General features: G+C 34.3%; 1 protein-coding gene across 2 annotated transcripts in view; it reads right to left on the reverse strand.

Moving 5' to 3' along the window:
- The window catches only part of ADAMTS19 (ADAM metallopeptidase with thrombospondin type 1 motif 19), a 286,825-nt gene that overhangs the window by 215,653 nt on the left and 44,198 nt on the right, over window positions 1–26,974 (reverse strand). For both annotated transcript variants that reach the window (XM_073010715.1, XM_008014319.3), the window contains exon 3: window positions 16,386–16,551. In XM_073010715.1, the coding sequence (XP_072866816.1) occupies window positions 16,386–16,551 (166 nt within the window). The remainder of the gene's footprint in view (window positions 1–16,385; window positions 16,552–26,974) is intronic.

A 26,974-nucleotide genomic window follows, 5' to 3' on the forward strand; every position in this document is an offset into this window, starting at 1 on the left:
GGTGGTATGATTCCATTTAAAGACACATCAAAACCTGGGAAGAAATGCTCTTAAAAACCAACTCAGTGAATATCTTAGGGTAGGAGAAATTAGAGCCTGGGCATGGCACAAGGGAAATATCTGTGGTGTTGCCATTTTCTTTTCCTTCTTTTTTTTTTTTTTTCCTTCAAGTTCTGGGATACATGTGCAGAACGTGCAGGTTTGTTACATAGGTATGCATGTGCTATAGCAGTCTGCTGGCTGCATAAATGTCTTCTTTTGAGAAGTGTCTGTTCGTACCTTTTGGCCACTTTTTGATGGGGTTGTTTGTTGTTGTTGTTGTTGTTGTTGTTTTGTCTTGTAAATTTGTTCAAGTTCCTTGTAGATTCTGGATATTAACCCTTAAATGTCTAGACTGCAAAAATTTTCTCCCAATCTGTTGGATGCCTGTTCACTCTGATGAGAATTTCTTTTGCTATGCAGAAGCTCTTCAGTTTAATTAGATCCCATCTGTTGATTTTGGCTTTTGTTGCAATTGCTTTTGGTGTTTTAGTCATGAAGTCTTTGCCCATGCCTATGTCCTGAATGGTGTTGCCTAAGTTTTCTTCTAGGGTTTTTATGGTTTTGGGCTTTACATTTAAGTCTTTAATCTATCTCGAGTTAATTTTTGTATAAGGTGTAAGGAAGGGGTCCAGTTTCTGTTTTCTGCATATGGCTAGTTTTCCCAGCACCATTTATTAAACAGGGAACACTTTCACCACTGACTGTTTTTGTCAGGTTTGTCGATGATCAGATGGTCGTAGATGTGTGGTATTATTTTTGAGGTTGCTGTTCTGTTCCATTTGTCTCTTTATGTGTTTTGGTACCAGTACCATGCTGTTTTGGTTACTGTAGCCTTGTAGTAGTTTGAAGTCAGGTAGTGTGATGCCTCCAGCTTTCTTCTTTTTGCTTGTCTTGGCTATACCGGCTATTTTTGGTTCCATATGAAACTTAAAGCAGTTTTTTTCTAATTCTGCAAAGAAAGTCAATGGAAGCTTGATAGGAATAGCATTGAATCTATAAATTACTTTAGGCAGTATGGCCATTTTCACAATATCAATTCTTCCCATCCACGAGCATGATTTTTTTCCCCATGTTTTTGTGTCCTCTCTTATTTCCTTGAGCAGTAGTTTGTAATTCTCCTAGAAGAGGTCCTTCATGTCCCTTATAAGTTGAATTCCTAGGTATTCTCTATAGTCTGATTCCAGTAGCTATTGGTTATGTTCACACTGGGAAAATTCAGCAGTTGAACATATTGTTTCTTCAATTTTCTGTATGCCCATGGTGCTTCAATAATAAATTTACAATTATAACAGTTTTATTGAGGGTAAGTTACATGCCACATTATGCAGCCATTCACAAGTACAATTCAATCAAGTTTAAGAATTTTCTACAGTTGAAGAATAATCTCCATAGTATATTGTTAAATCAGCTATCACTTGCTCCTCTCCTTGCCATTTATCATAATCTGTTGATGTCTCTAAGCTGCTATCATCTTTCCACAACTTACACTGTTGACGGGCACCTTTGTATTTCTTTACTATTTAATATAAATTCAGTGAAGTCTGTTCAAGAGTGAAGTGAAACATGTATATTCAATTAGTCATGATTCCCTGTATGTCTCTAACTTTGTTTTGAATTCAGGATATGTGTTCTCACAGTTCTAATCTATCTTTTTGGTTTCTGATAAATTGAGTCTTATTCCAGGTGCCTTGGTTTTAGCTTGCCTATTCTATTCTATTCTATTCTATTCTATTCTATTCTATTCTATTCTATTCTATTCTATCCTATACTATCCTATCCTATCCTATCCTATCCTATCCTATCCTACTAACCACATATCCTACCTTGCTTTGACCTCTAACATCTTTTCATGTTTACAGAATTAATTTATCTCTTGGTTTGTTTTTCTTTTCTTTTCTTTTCTTTTTTAAGATGGAGTCTCAGTCTGCCACCCAGGCTGGAGTGCAGTGTCGCGATCTTGGCTCACTTCAACCTCTGCCTCCTGGGTTCACGTGATTCTCCTGCCTCTGCCTCTTAAGTAGCTGGGATTACAGGCATGCACCACAATGCCTGGCTAATTTTTGCAGTTTTTGTAGAGACAGGGTTTTGCCATGTTGGCCAGTCTGGTCTTGAACTCCTGACCTCAGATGATCCACCTGCCTCGGCATCCCAAAGTGCTAGGATAACAGGTGTGAGCCACTGTTTCCAGCCTTATCTCTTGGATTCTTGACCTACTGTTTAATTTGTATTATGACTTCTATGCCCACCTGTCAACTCTGTGATCTAATAAGAACTGGATCCCACCACTACTGCTGGAAACTAATCTTATCTAGACTATCCCCATAAGTTACTGTTTCTCATTTTTTCTAGCAATGACACAGATTTTAAAATTATGTAATAAATCCAGTTTTACTCAACTATCATGTATAATCAGTTAACAAAGTTAACTGAAGTGTTATAACAATTAATGCAAATATTCCTTATTTATATCATGTAACAAGGCAATGCAAGATGACAAAAACAATACTAGCCATCTGAATCAGAATCACTATAGTTAAAAGTAAACTTTATGGATCCAGATTCAGTACCAGAAGTTAATACCAAAGACCAAATTGATCATATATATATACACACACAACTATGCATACATATGTTATTTATATATTATGTGTGTATATACTTACATTCTAACATATATACATGTGTGTATATATTAATATTAATTTATATTAATTAATATTATATATTTATATATATAATAAATATAATAAAGCCAAGATCGCGACACTGCACTCCAGCCTGGCTGGCAGACTGAGACTCCATATTAAAAAAAGAAAAGAAAAAGAAACCAAGAGATAAATTAATATTTATATATATAATAATTAACAATATATATTAATGTGTGTATATATATACACAAACACACACACACACATACACACATGCTTTCAACATCATCTTTGTAGATGGATATATAATTGGCCTTGAAGGGAAATGAGAATCTGAGTATTATCCATCACATATTCACCAACTGTGACAAGTGATAGCTTCTCACCAGTGTCAACTTCCGCTGAACAAATGAGATTAATATGGATACATCCAATAACTAAAAAGAGACACTTCCTTCTACTTAGACACTTTTCCACATTTTCTCTTACTTTCTCCCAGCTATCACCTTCTTGTCCTCAGATGCTGGATAAGATGCTCTAGTAGCGACTATTAAGTGTCCATCAGTATCCATTCTCCTTTTCTTACTTTTAGGAATAAAAAATTCCCTAACCACATCCCCACCCAACCACTACTTTTTGGTCAGATGTTGTGGCTATGTACCCAGAAACATTTATCAGTCTACTGTTCAACTGAGTGTAATTATGTCACTGAGTTGTAAAACACGGAATTTGAACAGAACTAGTATGTACAACTTTTGGTCACCCTTCAAAAGAAAATCACTTGTGTCCTACTTTCTTTCCTTCATCCTATAGGCTAGAATCTAGACAAAGTATAGAGAGCTTAGGTGGACATTGGAAGATAACATTTCTGGGGGATGTTAAACCAATTCTTTGGGGTCAAAATGCAAAGATAAAAATCTTGGATTTGCAACTTACTAGCTTTGGGGCTGTGGGACAAAAACTTACTTTTCTACTTATTTGTTGTATAGATAAAAATTATATATGAATAGGAATATGTGAGCATGTATATTGAACTTGCTTATTGCAATGTATAATTCATATATTAAATGTGAAATATGTTAGCTATTAGGATGACATTTTTAATATGGAAATTAATCTTTATATTTATTTGATCTCTAAATGGGAACATGCACACTTACATGGGTTTAAAGTTTCACCTAGATATATACTCTATGCTCTCATTAAAAATTTTGCTTTTAGCAAACTATTACATTTTGATTATCAAATAATATTTACTAAAACCTACAGTAAATAATCACTGGTCATATTAAAAGTATTTTTTTATATTCAGAACTCAAGAAAATTCCTACAGCAACTATTTTGTTACTGCAATGTTTAAGCAATCTAATAACGCCACAGCCCACATGAAAATCTCTTCCTTGAAAGATGCTTTCCTTTGTAAAAGAGAAAACTGGATTCCATTCTAGAAGGCTATAAAATAGAAAGCTATAAACCTATAAAATATATCACTACAGTGACCATCTCATTCACAGTATCACTGGGATAACCTCATGGAGGTCAGAGAAGAGACAAATTAGGGCATGGAGCTGGCATTATAGGAGATAGAAAAAGGGTTAGTTCTCATTCAGAGCTGAGACTTAGGGTCCTGAGCGATGAGCTGCAGCAGATAAGAGAAAACCATGCAGATTTAGAAAATGAGATAATAAAATACAACAATTTTACAACTTTAGACTCATTAGAAATCATGTAAATGAATCTCAGAATCATGAGTATCTACTCCAATTGGCAGAGAAGTGACTCATACAAATACATACAACTGGGTAGCAAAAGATCTGTTGGAAAAAATGTATTTATCTCAACTCTTAACAGAGTAACACTCTGCATAATCATTGTCCAAATAATAATAATTAGTGGAAACAAATAATAATTCTTACTCAAAGTGTTTACAAACATTGTTTATCTTTCCTATCATTGAAATGTCATCTTACTCTCTTAGGTTTCACAAAGAAGATTGTGTCTTCCCACATTTTTGTCTTAGAGGCTGATTTTTACTCATATTTTTGTGTCCAGGGTATGGCATGCAGTAAATAATATTCATGGAATTAATGTGAAGAAACCTTATGTCCAGCATTTTATTAGGCTCCCTAGTGTGTAACACCACATGCACAAAATGCAATGGTAGCACTACAAAGCAATAGCTTGGAAAGGCTAAGGGAAAGTAGCATCCAGGGCGATTCAGAAGGACTTCCCTAAGGTACTAAGTCTTGGAGGATGAGAAGATTAAAGGAAAAGAGGAGAAAGTTTTGAAGAAAACCAGGAGATTTAGAGACAGGAAGGAGTATGGTACATAGGGATAGAAATAAAAGACCTCTATAAACTCAGATGTTTCTCTAAATATGAAGAAGAATCACATTTCGGGGTCCATGTTTAAAACGCTGATTCTCTTGGGTCCCGGCCTCAGGAACTCTGACTTAGTGCATCTGGATGGGATCTAGAAATCTTCATTTTAACTCTGATCCCCAGGTGATTTTGGTGCACTTAATCTACTTACCATATTCAGGTTGTTGTGTGCTTAGCTGAAGAGTATGAATTTTACTCTGAAGGTGTGAAGAATCCCAGAAAAGAATATTATCAAATGCACCTTTTTAAAAAATTGGAAACTAGATTATGAGAGGGTTAGACTGAAATCAAGAAGACACAGAGAAAGCAATAAACTGCAGTAATCCAAGCAATATATAAATTGGCTGTAGAGTCAAGGGTCCAGGGTCTCCTGGTATGCAAAATGGCACACTGGGAATCACATCATCCCTTGTGTGTTTATTTACAATCTTTCAGTTTCCCTGGTCTTTTTTTTTTTTTCCTATAAAATGAGAACAGGGAGGGCAGAGCAAAATGGTGGAATATAACATTCCACCAATTGTCCCCACTGCAAGGACACAAGTTAACCATCTACACAGAAAAAAAAAAAAAAAAAAAAAAAAAAAAAAACCTTCACAAAAACTGAAAATCACATGAGCACTCATAATACCTGGTTTTAACTTCATATCGCTGAAAAAGGCACTGAAGATAGAAAAAAACAGTGCTGAATTGCTGATACCACCCCTCCCCCACCCCAGCAGTTGCAGTGTGATGCAGAGAGTATCTCTGGGTGCTGGGAGACGGAGAATAGAGCAATTGCGAGGCAGTGATCTCAGTGCTGCCCTGTTAGAGCAGAAAGAAAAACCATATCAAACTCAGCTGACACCCATCACAGAGAGAGTATTTAAATCAGCCTTAGCAGGAGGGGAATCAGCAATCCCACTGGTAAGAAACTGAGTGCCTGTAAACCTCGATACTGAAGGCTACAGCACTCTGAGCCTCCAAGAAAATTTGAAAGGCAGTTAGGCTATAAGGACTGCAACTCTTAGGCAAGTCCTAGAGACAGTGCACTAGGAGATACACACAGTATACTGAGACACCAACTGAGATAGCCAAGGAAGTTCTGGCATCACCCCTCCCCTAACCTCAGGCTGCATAGCTGGTGGCTCCAAAGAGACTCCCTCCTTCTGCTTGAGGCAGGAAGGGAAATGTGGGGAAGACTTTGTCTTACATCTATGATATGAGCACAGCCACAGCAAGATAGGGCACCAGTTAGAGTTGTGAGGCCTCCATTCCAGGTCCTAGCTCCCAAAAGGCATTTCTAGACATCCCCTAGGCCAGAAAGGAACCCACTGCCTTGAAGAAAAGAACCTAGTCCTGGCAATATTTTCCGCCTGCTAACTGAAAAGCCCTGAATATCCAGCTGTGACACCCAGGTACTACATCGAGGACTTTGGGTGAACCTTTGAGACTTACTGGCTTCAGGTACCAGCAGAGCCACAGAGGGGTAGAACACCAAGTGAACTTGAAATAATTAAGAGGACTCAAGCAGGAATTCTGGAGTTGAAAAATGCAATTTGCATATTGAAGAGTGAATCACAGTCTTTTAATAGCAGAATTGAACAAGCAAAAGAAAGAATTAGTGATCTTGAAGACAGGCTATTTGAAAATACACAGTCAGAGGAGGCAAAACAAAGAAGAATAAAAAACAATGAAGCAAACCTACAGGATCTAGAAAATTGCCTCAAAAGGGCAAATCTAAGAGTTATTGGCCTTAAAGAAGAGGTAGAAAAAGAGATAGAGGCAGAAAGTTTTTACAAAGAAATAACAGAGAACTTCCCAAACCTAGACAAAGATACCAATATCCAAGTACAAAAAGATTATAGAACACCAAGCAGATTTAACTCAAAGAAGGCTACCTCAAGGCATTTAATAATCAAAATCTCAAATGTTAAGGATAAGGAAAGAATCTTAAAACCAGCAAGAGAAAAGAAACAAAAAACATACAATTGAGCTCCAATACATTGGCAGCAGTGGAAAGCTTACAAGCCAGGAGAGAGTGGTGTGACATGTACAGTGCTAAAGGAAAAAAAAATTTCCCCTTGATTAGTATATCTGACAAAAATACCCTTCTAACATGAAGGAAAAATAAAGACCTTCCCACACAAACAAAAACTGAGGGATTTCAGCAATACCAGAACTGTCCTACAAAAAATGCTAAAGGAAGTACTTCATTCAGAAAGAAAAGAACATTAATGAGCAATAAATAATCACCTGAAGGTAAAAAACTCACTGGTAATACTAAGTACACAGAAAAACACAGAATATTATAACACTGTTACTGTGGTGTGCAAACTACTTTTATCCTCATTTAAGATACTAAACAATGAAACAATCAAAACTGATAACTATAAAAATTTTGAAGACATAGTCAGTACAATAAGATATAAATATAAACAAAAAAAGGTTAAAAAGTTGGAGTATGAAGTTAAGGCAGAGAGTTTTTGTTGGATTTCTTTATGCTTGTTTATTTATGGAAATACTATTAAGATATTATCAGATTAAAATAATGGTTTATAAGATAGTATTTGCAACCTCATGGTAATCTCAAACCCAAAAACATATAATGGATACACAGAGAATAAAAAGCAAGAAACTAAGTCATATTATCAGAGAAAATCGCCTTTGCTGGAGGAATACAGGAAGAAAAGAAACAAGGAAGATAAGACCACAAAACAACCAGAAAACAAATAGCAAAATGGCAAGAGTAAGTCCTTACTGATCAATAATAACATTAAATGTAAATGGACTAAACTATCTAATCAAAAGACATGAAGTGGCTAAACAGATGAAAAACCAAGACCCATTGATCTGTTGCCTACAAGAAACACACTTCACCTATAAAGAGACATATAGACTGAAAATAAAAGATTGGAAAGAGATATTCCATGCCAATAAAAACCAAAAAACAGCAGGAGTTGCTATATTTATATAAGACAAAATAGATTTCAAAACAAAAACTATAAAAGACAAAGAAGGTCACTATATAATGACAAAGGGGTCCATTCAACAAGAGGATATAACAATTTTAAATATATATGCAACCAACCCTCATATATATATAAAGAAAATATTATCAGAGCTATTGGGAGAGAATAGGCCACAATACAATAATAGCTGGAGACTTCAACATCCCACTTTAAGCACTGAATACATCTTCCAGACAGAAAAATCAACCAAGAAATATCAGATTTAATCTGCACTATAGGCCAAATGAATCTAATAAAAATTTACAGAACATTTTAACCAAGAGCTGCAGAATACACATTCTTTTCCTCAGCATGTGGATCATTCTCAAGGAAAGACCATATTATACATCTTTAAAAAAAAGCGTTAAATCATTCCAAAAGCTGAAGTAATATAATATCAAACATCTTCTCTAACCAAAATGGAATAAAACTAGAAATTGATAACAAGATGGAATTTTGGAAATTATGAAAATACATGGAAATTAAACTGTGCTTCTCAATGACCAGTGGGTCAATGAAGAAAGTGAGAAAGAAATTGGAAAATTTCTTAAAACAAAGATAATGAAAACAAAACACACCAAAACCTTTGGGATTCAGCAAAAGCAGTACTCAAGGGGAGGTTTATAACTATAATTGCCTACATGGAAAAAAAAAAAAAAAAAAAAAGGAAAAATCTCAAAAAACCTAACAATGCATCTTAGATAACTAGAATAGCAAGAACAAACCAAACTTAAAACTAGAATAAAAGGAATAATAAAGATCAGAGCAGAAATAAATGAAATTGAAATAAAAAATACAAAAAAATCAATAAAACAGAAGGGTGTTTTCTTTGAAAAGTTAAACAAAATTGACAAACCCTTAGCCAGACTAAGAATAAAAGAGAGAAAGTCCAAATAAATAAAATCAGAAATGAAAAAGGAGACATTACAACCAATACTGTAGAAATTCAAAGGATCATTAGTAGCTGCTATGAGCAACTATATGCCAATACATTGTAAAATATAGAAGAAATGGACAAATTCCTAGATATATACAACCTACCAAGATTGAAACAGGAAGAAATCAAAAATCTGAACAGCTAGAAAGTAACAAGATTTAAGCCATAAAAAAAATGTCTTCCAGTAAAGTAAAGCCCAGGACCCTATGGCTTCACTGCTGAATTCTATCAAACATTTAAGAAAGAACTAATACCCATCCTAGTCAAACTATTCCAAAAAAAATAAGAGGAGGGAATACTTCCAAAGTCATTTTAGGTAACCTGCATTACCCTGATACAAAAAAACAAAAACCAAACAAACAAACAGAAAAAAGACATATAAATTGAAAAAAAAAATACTACAGGCTAATATCTCTGATGAATACTGATGTAAAAGTCTTCAACAAAATACTAGAAAACTGAATGCAACAATACATTAGAAAGTTTCTTCATCATGACAAACTGGAAAATATCCCTGGGACGCTAGGATGGTTCAACATTTGGAAATCAGTCGACATGATACATCTTATAAACAGAATGAAGGATAAAACCACATGATCATGTCAATTGATGCTGAAAAAGCATTTCATAAAATTCAGCATCCCTTCAGTATAAAAACTCTCAAAAAACTCGGGATAGAAGGAACATACATCAACATAATAAAAATCATATGCCACAGACCCACAGCTAGTATCATACTAAATGAGGAAAAACAGAAAGACTTTTCTCTAAAACCTGTAACACAACAAGGATGCTGACTGTCTCCACTGTTATTAAATATACTATTGGAAGTCCTAGCTAGAGCAATCAAATGAGAAAAATACAAAGGGCATCCAAATTGGAAAGGAAGAAGTCAAATTATCCTTGTTTGCTGATGATATAATCCTATATTAGGAAAAACCTAATGACTCCACAAGAAAACTATTAAAACACATAAATTCAGTAAAGTTGCAGAATACAAAATCAACATGCAAAAATCATTACATTTCTATTTGCCAACAGTGAACAAGGTGAAAAAGAAATTTTAAAATGTAGCCCCATTTACAATAGCCACACATAAAATTAAATACCTAGGAAGTAACTAAAGAAGTGAAATACCTCTATAATGAAAACTATAAAACACTGATGAGGGAAATTGAAGAAGATAACAAAAAGTAGAAAGATATTCCATGTTCATGGGTTGGAAGAATCAATATTGCCAAAATGTCCATGCTACTTAAAGCAATCTACAGATTCAAAACAGTCCTAAAATTTACACAGAATCACTAAAAGACCCCAAACAGACAAAGCTATCCTTGGCAAAAAGAACAAAACTGGGGGAATCACATTACCTGACTTCAAATTGTACTAAAGAGCTACAGTAACCAAAACAGCACGGTACTAGCATAAAAACAGGCACATATACCAATGGAACATAACAGAGAACCAAGAAACAAATCCACACACCTACAGTGAACTCATTTTTGAAAAAGGTGCCAAGAACATATAATAGGGAAAAGACAGTCTCATCAATAAATGGTGCCGGGAAAACGGAATATCCATTTGCAAAAGAATGAAACTATATCCCTATCTCTCACCATATACAAAAATCAAATCAAAATGGATTAAAGATTTAAATCTAAGACCTCAAACTATGAAACTATTACAAGAAAACTTTGGGGAAAATCTCCAGGACATTGGTCTCAGCAAAGATTTGTTGAGTAATATACCACAAGCACAGGCATCCAAAGCAAAAAATGAACAAATGGGATCATATCAAGTTAAAAAGCTTCTGCAAGGCAAAGGATACAATTAACAAAGTGGAGACAACCCACAGAATGGGAGAAAATATTTGCAAACTATCCATCTGACAAAGGTTTAATAAGTAGAATATATAAGTAGCTCAAACAACTCTACAGGAAAAAAAACTCATAATCCAATAAAAAATAGGCAAAATATTTGAATAGGCATTTCTCAAAAGAAGACATACAAATGGCAAACAGGCACATGAAAAGGTGCTCAACATCACTGGTCACCAGAGAAATGCAAATCAAAACTACAATGAGATATCATCTCGCCTCAGTTAAAATGGCTTTTATTCAGAAGACAGCCAACAAATGCTGGCAAGGATATGGAGAAAAGGGAACCCTTGTACACTGTTAGTGAGAATGTAAATTAGTACAACCACTATGGAGGACAGTTTGAAGGTTCCTCAAACACTAAAAATAGAGCTACCATATTACCCAGCAATCCCACTGCTGGGTATATACCCAAAAGAAAGGAAATCAGTGTATCTAAGAGATATTTGCACTTCTATGTTTGTTGCAGAACCGTTTTTTCAGCAGCTAAGATTTGGGAGCAATCTAAGGGTCCAGCAGTAGACGAACGGATAAAGAAAATGTGGTACTTACACACAATGAAATATTATTCAGCTACAAAATGAATGAGATACAGTCATTTGCAGCAACATGGATGGAACTGGAGATCATTATGTTAAGTGAAAGAAGTCAGGCACAGAAAGACAAACATGGGATGGTCTCACTTATTTGTGGGATCTAAAAATCAAAACAATTGAACTCATGGACATAAACAGTAGAAGGATGGTTAGCAGAGGCTAGGAAGGGTAGTGAGGGGTTTGAGGGGAGGTGGGGATAGTTAATGGGTACAAAAAAGTTAGAAAAAATGAGTAAGACCTACTATTTGATAGCACAATAGGGTAACTATAGTCAATAATAACGTAATTGTATATTTTTAGATAACTTAAATAATGTAACTGGATTATTTGTATCTCAAAACATAAGTGGTTGAGGGGATGGATACCCCATTTGCCATGATGTGCTTGTTTCACAATGCATACCTATATGAAGACATTTTATGTGCTTGATAAATATATACACCTACTATGTACCCACAACAAATTTTTTTAAATAATAAGAAATGAGGATACAAATACCTCCTACCTCAAAAGATTATAGAAAACATAAAAATAAAATAACACATGTAACATAACTACATGAACTGGCACATGATACATTTTATAGAAATGTGTGTGTGTGTCTTTTAGAGATGGGATCGGGTCTCGCTCTGTCACTCAAGCTGGAGTACAGTGGTGAGATCATGGCTTACTGCAGCCTCAAACTCCTGGGCACAGATGATCCTCCCACCTCAGCCTCCTGAGTAGCTAGGACTACAGGTACACCACTATGACTGGCTAAACAAATGTTCTTACAATAATTACACAGGAGTAGTAGAAAGAGATGACAGGCAAAATATAAGGAGGTAGACAGCATCATGAATAAACTCAATCAGACTTAGAGAAAGAAAAGGCAGAAGGTTAGGTTAGATTAATACTTTTTTTTTTTAAGTTGTTACTTGTGATTTGGTTGGGGGGTTTATTTTTAATTTTCAAGTGACTAGATAAACAGTCAAGGATATCAGAAGAGGCGTTTGGGAGGAGAGTTGATGGATTCAGCTTTAGATTTATGAAGTCTGAGATGTCTGAGGACATCTGAATAGAAGTTACTATTACATATATATATATATATGGAAGTCAGGAGAAAGATTAAAATGGAGACACTCTGGAATTAATCAATGTAAAGCTGAATCCACACTGGCTTCGGATTATATCACCGTGGGAAAGTAGGTGGAATAAGAAGTAGAAAAAAAAAAAAGGAAGTCCTGACAAATTCCTGTATTCAGGGGTAAACAAAAGAAAGAAGACATTCCCGTAGAAGGACAGAGGAGATGTAAGAAATGTAAAAGGAGGATAGTTTATGAAATGAAGGGGATAGTGTATAAAATGAGAGGCTTTTTATCTGTACCAAGAGTGGTAGATAGATCAGGTAAGACAGAGTTAGAAAAGTATATTTCCCTCAGTGTCCCAGCTGGTGACAGCTGTGATGGCCCCAATCTGTCAGTTTCCTTTGTCCTTATTTTCATTTAAACAGGCTACCTGGAAAATTCTAGGTTTCTAAAAAATCTCAACTTCACAGTAGACTCTGCCATATAAGTTATCCATTGTCTGTGAAAAACATGCATATTGAAGTAATCTTTTTATTAAGTTGCTCCCTTTGATGTTTTTATTACATACAACTATGCAGAGCTCATTCTTCATCTCCTAAATCTTTAGACCATGTTGTGTCCAAATGCATGTATAAAAACAACACAGTTGATACTGTACACTTCTAGTCAGAGACAAAATGTAGAATTATTCACCAGTGTTCAGTGTGTGCTCTCTATAATGCCCACCACAGATTGACAATAATCTCCACAATACTTATGGATGGAGTATGGGAACTAGTTCAGTAGTGGCTTGGTTAAGTCAGCTGTAACAATGGAGATAGATGATCTCTACATCCTGCCTAAACTTTGTCTTCAACTCCGTAAATCTCTTCTTTTTTCCTACTGAGTCTTAGACATACTCATGTGTTTATACTAAAATGTTAATACAAACTGATAGTGTCACTTGAAGATAACGTCCTTACCAGCACACACAAGTCCCTTCAGTTTCTAGTCCATGACTACTTTTCCAGGGCTGTGTCTTATCAAGTACAGAAACTTGGTTTCCGCTCCCTTGATGCCTTCTCATGCCTTTATACTTTTTCATGTGCTGTTCCTTCTGCCTGAAATGTTCTTGCCTCATTAACATGTAACAACATGCACTAAAAACTTCACGTTTCTCATGTTTAATACATAATGTCACTTAATTCTAAGGACAGTCTTGAGGTTCAAGTATCACTATCCCCATTTTCTATATGGTAAGTGGACCTTTTGAGAGATAAAGTAAGTTTCCCAAGATCACACAGAGAGAAGTAGCATATACAGGCAGTCTGATTCCGAAGTCCACTATCTCAGCCTGGACTCTGTTCCCTTTTCTTCCTCTAGTCTTAGTAAGTTTTACTTGATCTTTGAGACTCAATTGTCCATTTTCAGGAGCTTGGGATCTTGTGTGCTAAGTCTATTTTAGTTCTTATCACACTATGGTGTAATTACTGATTTACCAGTTTGTTAAAATAATATATTGTTCACCTCTTGAGAATAGAAACTGTCATTTATCTCCACATTCATGTAAGGTTGTGCTTACATTACAAACAAAAAAGCTAAGTTTCAAAAATTATGGTAATTGCTCAATATTACCTAGGCTGGAGTGAGACTAAAGCTGGACCTTGAACCTGAGGCCTCTGACTCTCAAATTCATGTGCTTTCCCTTCCTTTACATTATGTTCTAGTACAATAACACAACAAAGTCATTTTAAAACAGGAAAATCCCTGTTTGGAAAAAAATATTCATGTAAGTAATACATATAAACATAAGCTACCTAAAACTTTGGAAACATTAAGAGAGTGCAAAGACGAAGTTGAAGAAAAGCAAACTTAATAATTTCATTTTCCAGAGGCAAATACTGCAACATTATCAAAATTTGGACCATGTTATTAATTTGTTAATATATCAGCCTGAAATAAGAAGAGAAGGGCTACAATTGGACATGTCAGTACCAGTAAATAAATATTTTATTTCACAGATTGCTAATTTTAAAATGATTTTTAAAATTCTGAACCTCCAAAAAGCATCTGAAAATAGGTAAGCTCAGTAAATCATTTAGCTGATGATAACTTAACACTCCTTACATGCAAGTTCTTGGCCCAAGTAGGTCAACATTTACATGTAACAATCATGCCTACAAATTTTATATATATATATATATATATATATATATATATATATATATATATATCAGAAACTTTATGCACAATACTTGCCAAATATGAACTGTGTATTTATGCTTTATTAACCTACTATAATTCTGAATTTTCTCAAAACCTTTCCTCTATGCATAATGGCATACAAAACCTGCTTTGTGTCATCATAGTACATGAGTAATTAGAATGGCTGGAACTTAACAATTATTCAAAAGTTACACAGTACAGATTTTCAGTATAACTCATACAAAGCAATCTCCTTAAATGGACTAAATCCAAACTGTTGCTGTCGTTTTTATCATTTCCCAATACAGAAGCTTTTCTTTTGCTTGTTCATAATGCTACACCTTTTGTTCAGCAGACTTTATCTTCTTTATATCTACAGTGTTTGTAATAGAGAAGAGGGATATGTCTTATTTAAACTGGCTTGATTGTGGACATGGAATACTGTGACGTGGAGACAGACTCAACTGCTTTTGATGATGATTCCTGCACAAAATGACATCATGAGTTTTTACAAAAGAAAATGGAAGTAACAGATCAATTTGAGATAAAAATATATTCTAAATAGAAATATAGTATTTTTCTGAATCTGAACACCCTAGGCAATTGATGATATAGACATCCTATGGTCTCTAAAATTTGACTTATTGTCACCATGCACATATCTAATCTAGCCTCAAATAGCATAATCAATTTTAGAATTGATATCTCAATACAAGCTACATTGGCACTTAAAATCTGCAAGTCAAATTTTAAAGTCCTTACACTGAAAAATTTTCAATAAATTCATATTTCCTCAGATTCTAACTGGAAATATTTCTTAAATCAGTAAATACCCTGAGATGTCTGGATTCCATGTCTAAAGATTTTCCTAGGAAAACTTTTAATTTTTTTCTGAATATTAGCTATGACTTTCAGATCCTACTTATGTAACAGAAATCATTCATTTTCTTCACCATACTTGCAAACACCACAGATCTCTGCCTAAGGGAAGTAAGAAAGTACATGAAACAGTCACCCTCATTTTGTTCCTGTAAAGAACTGGCAGACAAAAAGAGCCGAGGATTTGATGGTTGGGAATGTTTATGAGCCTCTGAAAAGTTCCAGACTTAAGGGATTTGAATACTGAGAACAAAATTCAAACGTATAAATCTTTACTCTTCTTCCTATTCTGCAGCTAATTTTAACCTCCAAAATGATTTTAGATGGGAAAAAGAAAATAAAGAAAAAGAAAGAAAGAGAAGATGAGGATGCTTCTAGTCCAAGTAAAGAGATGTCTATGATGCTTTCATAGAGGTGGACAAAAATAAGGCTATGAGCTCACAGTATTCAGTTTCAGGGTATCTGGAATTATCTGTGTCATTTCTATTCCAGTAAAGTGAACAGTATCCCATGAGGAACACTTTACAATTCAAGAAAAGTATAGGATATGTTATATGATAATTTCTAAAGTCCTTTTGAGTTTCTACTTTTTGATGTTAAAATGTAGTGCTTCATAAAAAACTAAAAGATAATCCTACAATTGATACATTTACTTGTTACTAACCAAAAGATTCTACATTAAAAATAAGTAAGTAAAGCTAGTAAATAGATGAGAGAGATTTTTTTTTAAAAGTAGTCATCTCACATTGAATGTTTACTTAAACTCTTTCAGGAAAAGGCATTTACCTGAAATGATACCACAGTAATGACTGTGAAGAGCTGACTTCTCTGTGACTTTTTCCTCCATGGACCTTTTCTGCCTATATACACGGTGTGGGTGACCTGTTATGGCCATTGTATCATTGAGTGGCTCAATAAATATGAAGTCCTCATTGAGCTGTATAAATCCCATCTGGAATATATAACACAAAAAGATATGTAAGAAATACCATTTGAAAATATACTTTTAGATTCTTCCACTCATACATTCTGTTTTTGTTAACAAACATGCATACAGTCTTGTAGTGAAACTAACTTAGCAACCCCACTAGTAAGGTAACTATCTTCCCATTTTATTACTTCATCGTTATGTACTTTATTGAACTAACATAAACTTCATTTAGTTAGTCTTAGCCTGTGTGGGTGGGAGGCTAGACGCCAGCAACAGATGCACAGTAAAAATTTTGGAATGTTAAAGGTTCACTTTGGGAGACCCATGGGGTCACTTAAATGTACAGCACGTACAGAAAGAGCAATACAGTTTTTAATTGCATACATGACACAGTCCAACTTTTTGACAGTCATTATTTAATAAAGTAATTCATATAACATGTTAAGACAAATGCAAGAGACAAATGCAAGAGGCATCAAAATTAATATATAAAATATTATTAAAGTCTTCTACTATATATTTTAAAAGTCCTTGAAGAATAAGAGAAAAATGAAGCATTACTTACATAAACAAGTTTCATTTCACATAATGACATGTTTTAAAAGTCATTCAATTGTGAGACAGAGGGTTAAAACTGTAAAATACAGTTATGATCAATAAAAAGTACTTATAACAAGTAGGTATACTTGTAATATTTTGAGGCTAAGCCTAGTCATTTCTTCCTTTCCTTTTTTAGAATATAAATTTACATTATAACTGGGAAAGTGTTCCACATGAAAGAACATGCTATGACTTGATCTTTTCCATTTTTAATATTTAACTCTGTATAATTAATATAGATATATATTTATAGATAGCATACATTCAACTATATTCTCTTTAGCAAATAGTTTTGAGTAAATCATATACTAAAACCTGTATTACCAATCTGCTAATATCAAAGTTCTTAATTCTGTTTTGAATGATCAATGTCAATTTTATGTATATTTCATTTCAATTTGATCCACATATAAGTCGCACAATAATAATATAATTATTTTCTAAAGTGGAAATTAAAAAAATACATAAACCCTGAAAGAAATGCATGTTTTCTTTGGAAGTACAGAAGAAAGTTTTAAAAATTTGTTTGAATTATTAGAATATTGCATCTTCCATTGCTAATATTCTACTTCATTTCATTCTGTACCAAATAAAGTAAACCAAGAGTAAATCTTAAAATCCTAATCAATCTCATTTTATTGAATGAGTTTTATCACTAAAAATTATCAAGAACGAGAATAAGCAATTTTATCACCTTGATCTGTCCCCCTCCTCTCTCTCCTTTTCTCTCTCTCCCTCTCCCCCTCGGTTTCCCTATGTCTCAATCTCTCTCTCTTTGTCTCTCTCTCGCTCTTACTCTTGCTCTCGCACACACACACACACACACAAGTACACAGGCACACAAATATATTCGGGGGTAGGGGATAATGAAGAAAGGTTTACTCTAATGAACCTTTAAAAATATTAGGCATATATGTGGGCCAAATATTTGTATAATTTTAATATGCCTTCAAATACCTTCAAATAAGTTCTTTCATTTTCCATACATATTTTACTTCTCTCAATCTGAAACTAGCTTGTATTTTAAGGCAATTACATCAAATCCAGCAGTTTTTCCCTTGAGCTTAATTTAATGAGAAACAAGAAAATATTAAAGATAAAATTATTAAATAATAGCAATTTTATCACCTTGATCTGTCCTCCCTCCTCTCTCTTTCTCTCTCTCTCTGTCTCCCTCTATTGGTTTATCTATGTCTCACTCTCTCTCTCTTTCTCTCTCTCTCTCTCTCTCTCACACACACACACACACACACACACACACACACACACAAAATATATTTGGGGGTAGGGGACAATGAAGAAAGATTTACTCTAATGAACCTTTAAGAATATTGGGCATATATGTGGGCCAAATATTTGTATAATTTTAACATGCCTTCAAATACCTTCAAATAAGTTCTTTCATTTTCCATACATATTTTACTTCTCTCAATCTGAAACTAGCTTGAATTTTAAGGCAATGACATCAAATCCAGTAGTTTTTCCCTTGAGCTTAATTTAATGAGAAACAAGAAAATACTAAAGATAAAATTATTAAATAATAGCCATTAAAGATGTAGTACATCTACACATAAATTAAGAATAGGTGGTGGTGTGTTACACATTATTGATCTAGGCTAAAAATAAAGAAATATGTTATTCTTGTCTTATGGATTAGTGTAATTCTGAGAGTTACTAAGTTTTCAAGGTCACTCATAAAATTGACAGTGAGGCTGATAATTAAAATAATAATTATGATACTCAGCACAGCTCAGGCAAACATGCTCAGTTTCTGAAAATCATAAATTTGTGATTCAATACATCCTTTCAACCAGGTTATAAACATGGTTAGATTTATAACAATAAACCTTATAAAATTTAATTGCATACTATCATATAAAATTTAATGACTCCAAGAACAGATTCTGAAATGGGTTCATAACTTACTGCTAGCTGTGTAACTACAAGAAACTAACAAGTTAGAAGGAACAGAAAGCAATGCTCTTATCATGGGTAATGCTCTGATAATGGGTAACCAGTCAATAAATGTTTGCTGTTATTTTAATTTTAATAATAAGGACAATCATAATAAATATAAGCACCGAAACATTTGACTATAAGCTGAAAAACAGAGTACAAAGGATCTAACTTTATTAATTTTTGTATCCCTGTTAGCATGTAAATTACTGTCTGAAATAAATTATATTGTTGTTTTGTTAGGATTTGGAAGCTTCTTCATTACAAAACATTTTCTGTTGTATTAGAATTTTATCTACAGACACTTTTAAAAACAAGAAAGCTACTTTTAAAAAGGAAAAAAACAAGTTGGAATACTTATAAGTGGTGACTCATTCATTCAATACATGTTTATAGTCTGACCACTGTGTTCCAACTCAGTTCACTCTGGGGCATATTTAGCACCAAGAGTCACACCATGAACTTTCTATCTGGGCCTAGAATACTATCCTATGTCACACAAAGTGCCCTAGCATGAATATGTGTCATTCAAGATACTGGTTCATATTAAAGCAGAATTATAGAAAATCTTGAGGTTTTCTGTGTCCCCACAAAGGGCTCACTTTTTCCATTAATAAAATAAACTGTTTATCTGCACTGTGATTTTACAAGCTATGAAAGAACATGAACCCGTATTAACCTTTCTGCACAAATGCCCTTGTGCTGGGCAATCCACAATTAGGCAGCCTTTGCTTTAGTGCAAATATTGTCCTCTGAATTTCAGCAGGAAATAAAATATTATGTGAATGAATATGGCACAATGCATTATCTAAAATAAACGCCTAGTATATGTGTTTTTCACATTTTCCTTTTTAAATTTTTCGAAATAATTTTAACTCGAGTCATTTCATGTAAATATCTGGATGTAAAATTAAGTTTAACAGTTGTTTTCTAATTTATTTCTGTCTTCATAGGCATTTTCTCATATGATTACATCTGTTCTTTTGTCATTTAGTGTTATCTGAGTTCTCAATTTAGTAAGAATTTCCGTATTTTGCAATTTAGCATTGCTTTTGTGAAAATAAGCTACCAGTCATTTCTTTTCTTACTGGTTGAAATTTCTTTTTCTCCATTTATGTGACTCTGTGCTTTTTAAAATAACCATTAACTTTTATCTCCATGTAGATGTGCTGACACTACCACCACCTTCTAATCAAAACATAAAATTCGATTTGGACCATGTACAGGAATGTTCATATATTGTTACTTTACCTCATTATTTATAAATGGTTCATTTATTCAAATTCAAGTTAATTATGGGCTATTAAATAAACAGATCCTACAGCATATAAGATCTAACTAAAATGTTAGAAGGAACAGAAAGAAATCTGATACTCTCCATTCTTTTCCCCACTTCTACTGGGATGATTATTTCACTTCAACTATCTCACTTCCAAATCACTGACATAACTGAAGTACTACCACAATTATCTGAAGTTTTCTCTTCATTCTTCCATGCTCCTTTCTTGCAATTTTCTTCATGTTCCAGAACCTCTGATTTTTAGCTAAAGTTTCAGTGGACTGGCTTAAGGCATTTTTCAAGGGTGAGTTGAACAAATACATATTGAGCATTCATTAGATACTTAACATTGCAAGAGTCATGATAAAATCCTATTTTTAAAAAATACGATCCAGCAATTCCACTTCTGGGTATATATTCAAAGGAAATGAAATCAGTATGTCAAAGAGAGATCTGCACCCTCATGTTTATTGCACCACTATTAACAATAGTCAAGATGTGGAATCAACCTAAGTGTCCATTAACAGATGAATGGATTAAAAAATGGTGTGTGTGTGTGTGTAGACGGAATACTACTCAGACTTAAAGAAAATCCTGTCATTTGTGACAACATGGATGAATGTGAAGGGCATTATATTAAGTAGAATAAGCCAACTACAGAAAGACAAATACTGCACTATCTCACTTACATGTAAAATCTAAAAAAGTCAGACTGACAGAAGCAGAGAGTAGAATGGTGGTCAGCAGAAGGAGAGAAAGGGAGTTTGGAAAGATGTTGGTCAAAGGATCCAAAATTTCAGTTAGACAAGAGGAATAAGTTCAAGAGACTTACTGCACAACATGGTGATTGTAATTAAAAACAATGCATTATATATTTGAAAATTGTCAAGAGAGTAGTTTTTAAATGTGGGCATCACAAAAACCTGATAAGTATGTGAGATAACAGACACATTAATTGATTTAATCTTTGCACAGTGTATGCATATATCAAAACATTTTGCACACCAAAAATATGTGCATTTGTGATGTATTTATAATTTTTGTCATTTAAAATAATTTAAAAATATATAGCATATCATAATAACTAAATGTCCTAAGTGCTGATGGACATGTGAAAGGTGATAGATCATTATAAATTCAGTACCTGGGAAAGGTACTGAGGGACAGCAGGATTTGCATAAGACAAGTGCAAGGATGCTCCTTATAGAGGAGGCATTATGAGTGGGGGCAAAGAGGATGGAGAGTCTAGGCAACAGTTGGAAGATGTCTGGTTTGAGCAGAGAAATGGGAAAATATAGTCAGAAAATAAAATAAACTCATATAATTGAAAAAAAATGACAATGTTCTTGATGGGACAAGGAAAGCCAATGTCTTGAATATCAAATATCTTAGGATGTAAGTCTATTGTCCCAACATACAGTACATCTGAGAATTAGCGAGACATTAGAAGAAGCAGAAGTGTTTTGGTTGTAAACAGTGGTAACAGAAGTTGCTTAAAGGCTTTGGAATCAGTATATGCTTGTAAAAACATTTTAGACAAATGTCTGATGCAATACATGATCTGAACTTCTATATAAGTTTGGCTTTATTTTCCTTTTTTTTTTTTTTTTTTTTTTGAGATGGAGTATCACTCTGTTGCCCAGGCTGGAGCGCAATGACGTGATCTTGGCTCACTACAACCTCCGCCTCCTGGGTTCAAGTGATTCTCCTGCATCAGCCTCCCTAGTAGTTACGATCACATACTTTTAGTAGAGATGGAGTTTCTCCATGTTGGCCAGGCTGGTCTTGAACTCCTGACCTCAGGTGATCCACGCACCTCAGCCTCCCAAAATACTGGGAACACAGGTGTGAGCCTCCTCACCCACCCTGGCTTTATTTTCTTAAGTATTTTCTCATAAGGTTATAATGTATTAATATATTTCATTATAAAGTATTATATAGTTTCAAATGTAAGCATGACATAGGGCTTGGCATAAATTACAATGCCATATGTTTTTCTTATGCTATATTCAAATAAAATATCATTTCAGTATTACTGTAAATGGGAGTTATTTTTCATGCATTTGTGTATTCAGTATCTACCTATAAATCTGTATAAAACTACACTTCTGACACCTCATCTATCCTATTGTCTTATCATCTTAAAACACTCTTCCTGATGATACTTTCAGTGTTTCCACAGTATGCTCAGAAAGATAAAATCCTTCATGAAGATATATGAGACCTATAAGGCTATGAGAATTGTATCATCTCCCTCTCCAGTTTTACTTTTCCTACTCAAACTTCATATATAACAATAACAGACAAACTTTTACTGTGTGAACAAACATATTTCAAAATAACCTTTAGTTGCATGATTACATCTTGGCATATTGCACATACTGCCTTCTCTTTCCAGAATGCCATTGGGTGTGTGAAGAGCTATCAATTCTTCAAAATCAAGCAGACCCTATCTTTTCTCCAGAGTAACCACTGCCTTCCCTATCTAATTCTACACCAGACATTTTCTGTTGTTGCACTGATATGTCTACTGTGGTTATAGTTTCATGTCTTTCTGATTAGACCATGAGCTACTTGAGGCTTTGGAATAGTGCTCATCTTCATGTCTTCAATATATAAGGTCTAATATACAACAGATGCTCAAGGAATGTTGCTCTTAACTCAATGTAGTCTTCCTTCTTGAGATAACGGAAAATGTATCCATCACTGCTCTGAAGAGCAGGTACTCACTCCACCTGTGATTTCATAGAGGGAAATTAGAATTTTATTTCTTCCACTGGGCATTTCCAATGTTGGCTTCCTTGTGTGCCCAAGTAGTATGTTTAGGAAAACTTTTCAGATGATCACATTGTTAACCTCATTCCATTTTCTTTCCTAACCAAAGGACTGTAAAGAGAATCATAAAACTCCAATGATAGAAGGAAAGTCAGAAATCATCTGAGCATTACAGGAGTTTTAAAATAAAGAAAATCAATCCTTAGAAATATTGCATGGCTTGCCTAAAATTATACAGAGAGTTAATGTGAATGTCAGGGCTAGAGTGTAGGCTTCCCAGTTTCCATGCTAATTTTTGGTTTTGATACATCACGCTATCTTTGCTTGCTACCTACACTCTACTTAAATTTTTACTTACATTCTAGTTCCCCCTCCCAAATCCCCAAACTTTGGAAATTGTTCTGAAGTTGCCCACAATTTCCTTTTTTATTCCCCTCTCTGCAGCATTTGATCCTTGCCCACTTTTCTCCTCCTTGAATTACCACTGCCCTGGTCCTTTTTGTCTCTAGAAACTATTTCTGTTCCCTTAAATAGGTCATGTTCCTCATTCCAAGGTTGGCTTTTGATCAGCAATTGTTTTCTGCATCCATCACACTCAATGGTTTTATAACCTCCTTTATGGAGATGATTCCCCAACCCCCTCACTCATAGTCAAGATTAACCCTCCTCTCTCACTTCCCTTGTTTCACTTCAGTCATATCATTATTCTTTCAAAAGTAGTGCCACCTCTCAAAGTTTGTATATCTGTTTATGGCTCTACCTTTTTTTAGTTACCCAAGCTAAAAATTATATGGGCCTTTACTCTTTTTCAAGCCTATTTAAAACTATTTATAAGCAAACAATAATATAATAATAAGCCTGTTTACAAGGCATTTTATACACATTATTTCATTTAATCTATAAATAGAGCCTTGGACACATGCTAATTTCATCAATTTTATAATTGAAAAAAAAAGTGAACTTCAAAAAGATTTATTATGTCCTAAGATCACAAATCAGTATGTGGTGAAGACAAGATTCAAACGAAAGGCTGTCTGGTTTCAAACACATACTGCCTTTGTGAAGCTTTCTACAAAAGGGTAGGCCTGCCATATGAGTGTTATTTCAAAAAAAATCCTCATCTTAAAAAAATGTTACACTAAGAATTTGAACGTCAAGCATAACACCTCACAGATGGTAGATATCCAAAATTTGATATCAATTGCCAGGCCAGGGTCCCATCCCTCTGAAAGCAGAAGACAAAAATACTACATTAAGGTTCTGAACTTTATCTTGAGCTGACTGTTGTATGTGATCAGACTTCCTGACTGTCAAAGGCACACTGGCTTTCTAAGTGGACTGAGGTTTCACCTCCAGGCCTCCTTCAGTGGTGGATGCCCCAACAGTTCTCCCATGGCAGACTTGGTAGAATATTTCAAGGTTTTTGTTTTTCTTCTTCCTTTCTTTTAAGTCTCTTTTCTATTTTCTTTCCTACAATCTTTTCTGATCATACAACCAGAATTTAAACATAGTGGAACACTTAAAAATATGGTTTAAAAGATTCTTCTAAATCCTATCATGCAGGATAATTACATATGAATGTATGTATATACTTCTAGTCAATTTAAATACACATATATATTTGTATTGTATATGTATCTGTGTGTGGGCATACGTTTGTGTGTATACACAGGCATAGATATATATTAGAATTTCATATTCTACTTTGTCCCATTTAAGAAAAGTTTCTCAATAGTATTATGTTATCTTTGTGTGTCTTTTAATTGCCAAATAATAGTTTATCCTCTAAATATATCATAATTTTATTACTTATTTTTTCATCCAACTCTTTAATCAATAAATGTTTATTAGTATCACCTTTTTACAGTTAGAGCTCAGGGAACAGTAGTGAACAAGGTGGTCAAGGACCATCATCAACTTACACTCTAGGAAAGAAAATGATGCACCATTTATCCAGCTAGGTCAAAAAGATTTGTATTTGCTTCATAATCTGTGGTTAAGCTTTGTGTTGATTACTTATAATCTTATTTCTGTCTGTGTTCTAATTTGCAATAAAAAAAGATGAAAATATAGCCAGAAAGTACCCCTGTTAACAGATACCAAAAGACTAAGGCAGGCGTTGCAAGTGACCACCTAAGAAGATGAATTCACCTACCTCATACGACAAGAGTGAGCTCCCTACAGACTGAGGAGCATCTCTGAAGAAAAGAGTCTCCCAAGAAGCCACAAATGTGGCCCATGAAAGACTGTCCATTTAAAGCACTTGGCAAATGTGGAGCTCAGCAATAAGATCCCAAAATGCTATCCATCACCTAAGAACCTGCTCCTCCTTCTGGGTGTCCGTTAACAGTTCTAATGCTACAGAGTCAGAGAAAGCCCAGTGCACTGAATAGGAGGATTGAAAGCCATAGGTGGAGAAATAACAAGGACTCTGACTTCATTCTCCCTTTTTCACTGCATGTAATTTCTTCTAAGAAAGCCTGAATGCAGAGGGCATGTGGCCGATTCACTTCAACTTTATGTGAATTTTGACAGTTTGAGGATTATAGAATAAATATTTGAAAGATTAAATAGAGAATTGTGTGACTAAATTTACCAGAAGTCTTCTCAGAACTTACAAATAAACAACAGAAATAAAACTAGCAGGGGCAGGCAAGAGTTTTATTATGACCCTTGAGTCTTATTTACTTAATGAAATGCTATACATATATAATATGAATTCATATAGTGCCAAGTACTAGGAATGGGTTACAGAGTGATGTAGAAATGCCTGTTAAATGAGGGGACCTCAGATAAGAGACTTCATGTATGGGAAGTGGGAATGTGAAATGGTTATCAGAAAGAAACCCAGGGGCATTCCATAGCAGGTTCACTTACTTGATTCATATTCAAAAACAATCCCTGATGAAAGTCCTCTTTGTTTTTTTAAACCATCTATATTTTCTTGGACACTGCTTACAAATTTTATCATGGTGTGCTTCATGAGGGCTTCTTGTGGTATATCTTTCAACACAGTCATATTTACTTACATAATTACACAGGAACAAGTTCACTCCTACAAATGAAAATTATATGGCTATTCTTCATTTTCTTGTAAACTGCTGGCCTTTTCTATGTTTTTCTTTGATGTTTAATAGAGATACAGATTTTAAAAGGTTCAAAATGTGCCTTTTCAACTCTATCATATACAACATCACAAGTACGAGAATAAATGGAAGCTACTCTCTGGCCTCTATGGTGAAGAAGTAAAAAGCAAGTGGTGAAGACTGGTCAAGTGGAAAATGAGTACTCCATCCTCACATTTAGATATCCAAAATGACTGCTTTAGTTGTTGTTGCTCTTGTTCTGATAGTTACCTCATTTCTCATTGTATATTCTAATTTTTGCTCAATATCAAGAGAAGCTATTTTCATATGCTTTCTTGTATCCGTTCACCTTACTGTAAACTCTTGTTACATGTAATAATTTGTAATTATTATTTTGGGCTATCTATGAATTATTTAAATACACAAATAACATGTTAAAAATAGGGAGCACAATTATTTTAAAATCTACTTTTTAGTTGTTTGCCAGTCTAGCCCCACTCTATTATTTCCTGCAACTTCCTGATGATTATTTAATGTTCATTACAAATATACCTATTGAATACCTGCCACGCAGCAGTATGCAAGTAATTGAGGATTCAAAGATGAAAACAGAACGAACCCCTGTCTTCATGGACTTTGTATATTTAGTGGGGATGATGAGGGAAGGACAGACAAAAATCAGGTATTCAGAAAAATACACTTAAGAAATTATAAATTGTAAAAAGCTGTATTAAAGAAACAAAGAAAG

The sequence above is a fragment of the Chlorocebus sabaeus genome, chromosome 23 (genome assembly GCF_047675955.1).
Source record: "Chlorocebus sabaeus isolate Y175 chromosome 23, mChlSab1.0.hap1, whole genome shotgun sequence".
NCBI classification, from domain to species: domain Eukaryota; kingdom Metazoa; phylum Chordata; class Mammalia; order Primates; family Cercopithecidae; genus Chlorocebus; species Chlorocebus sabaeus.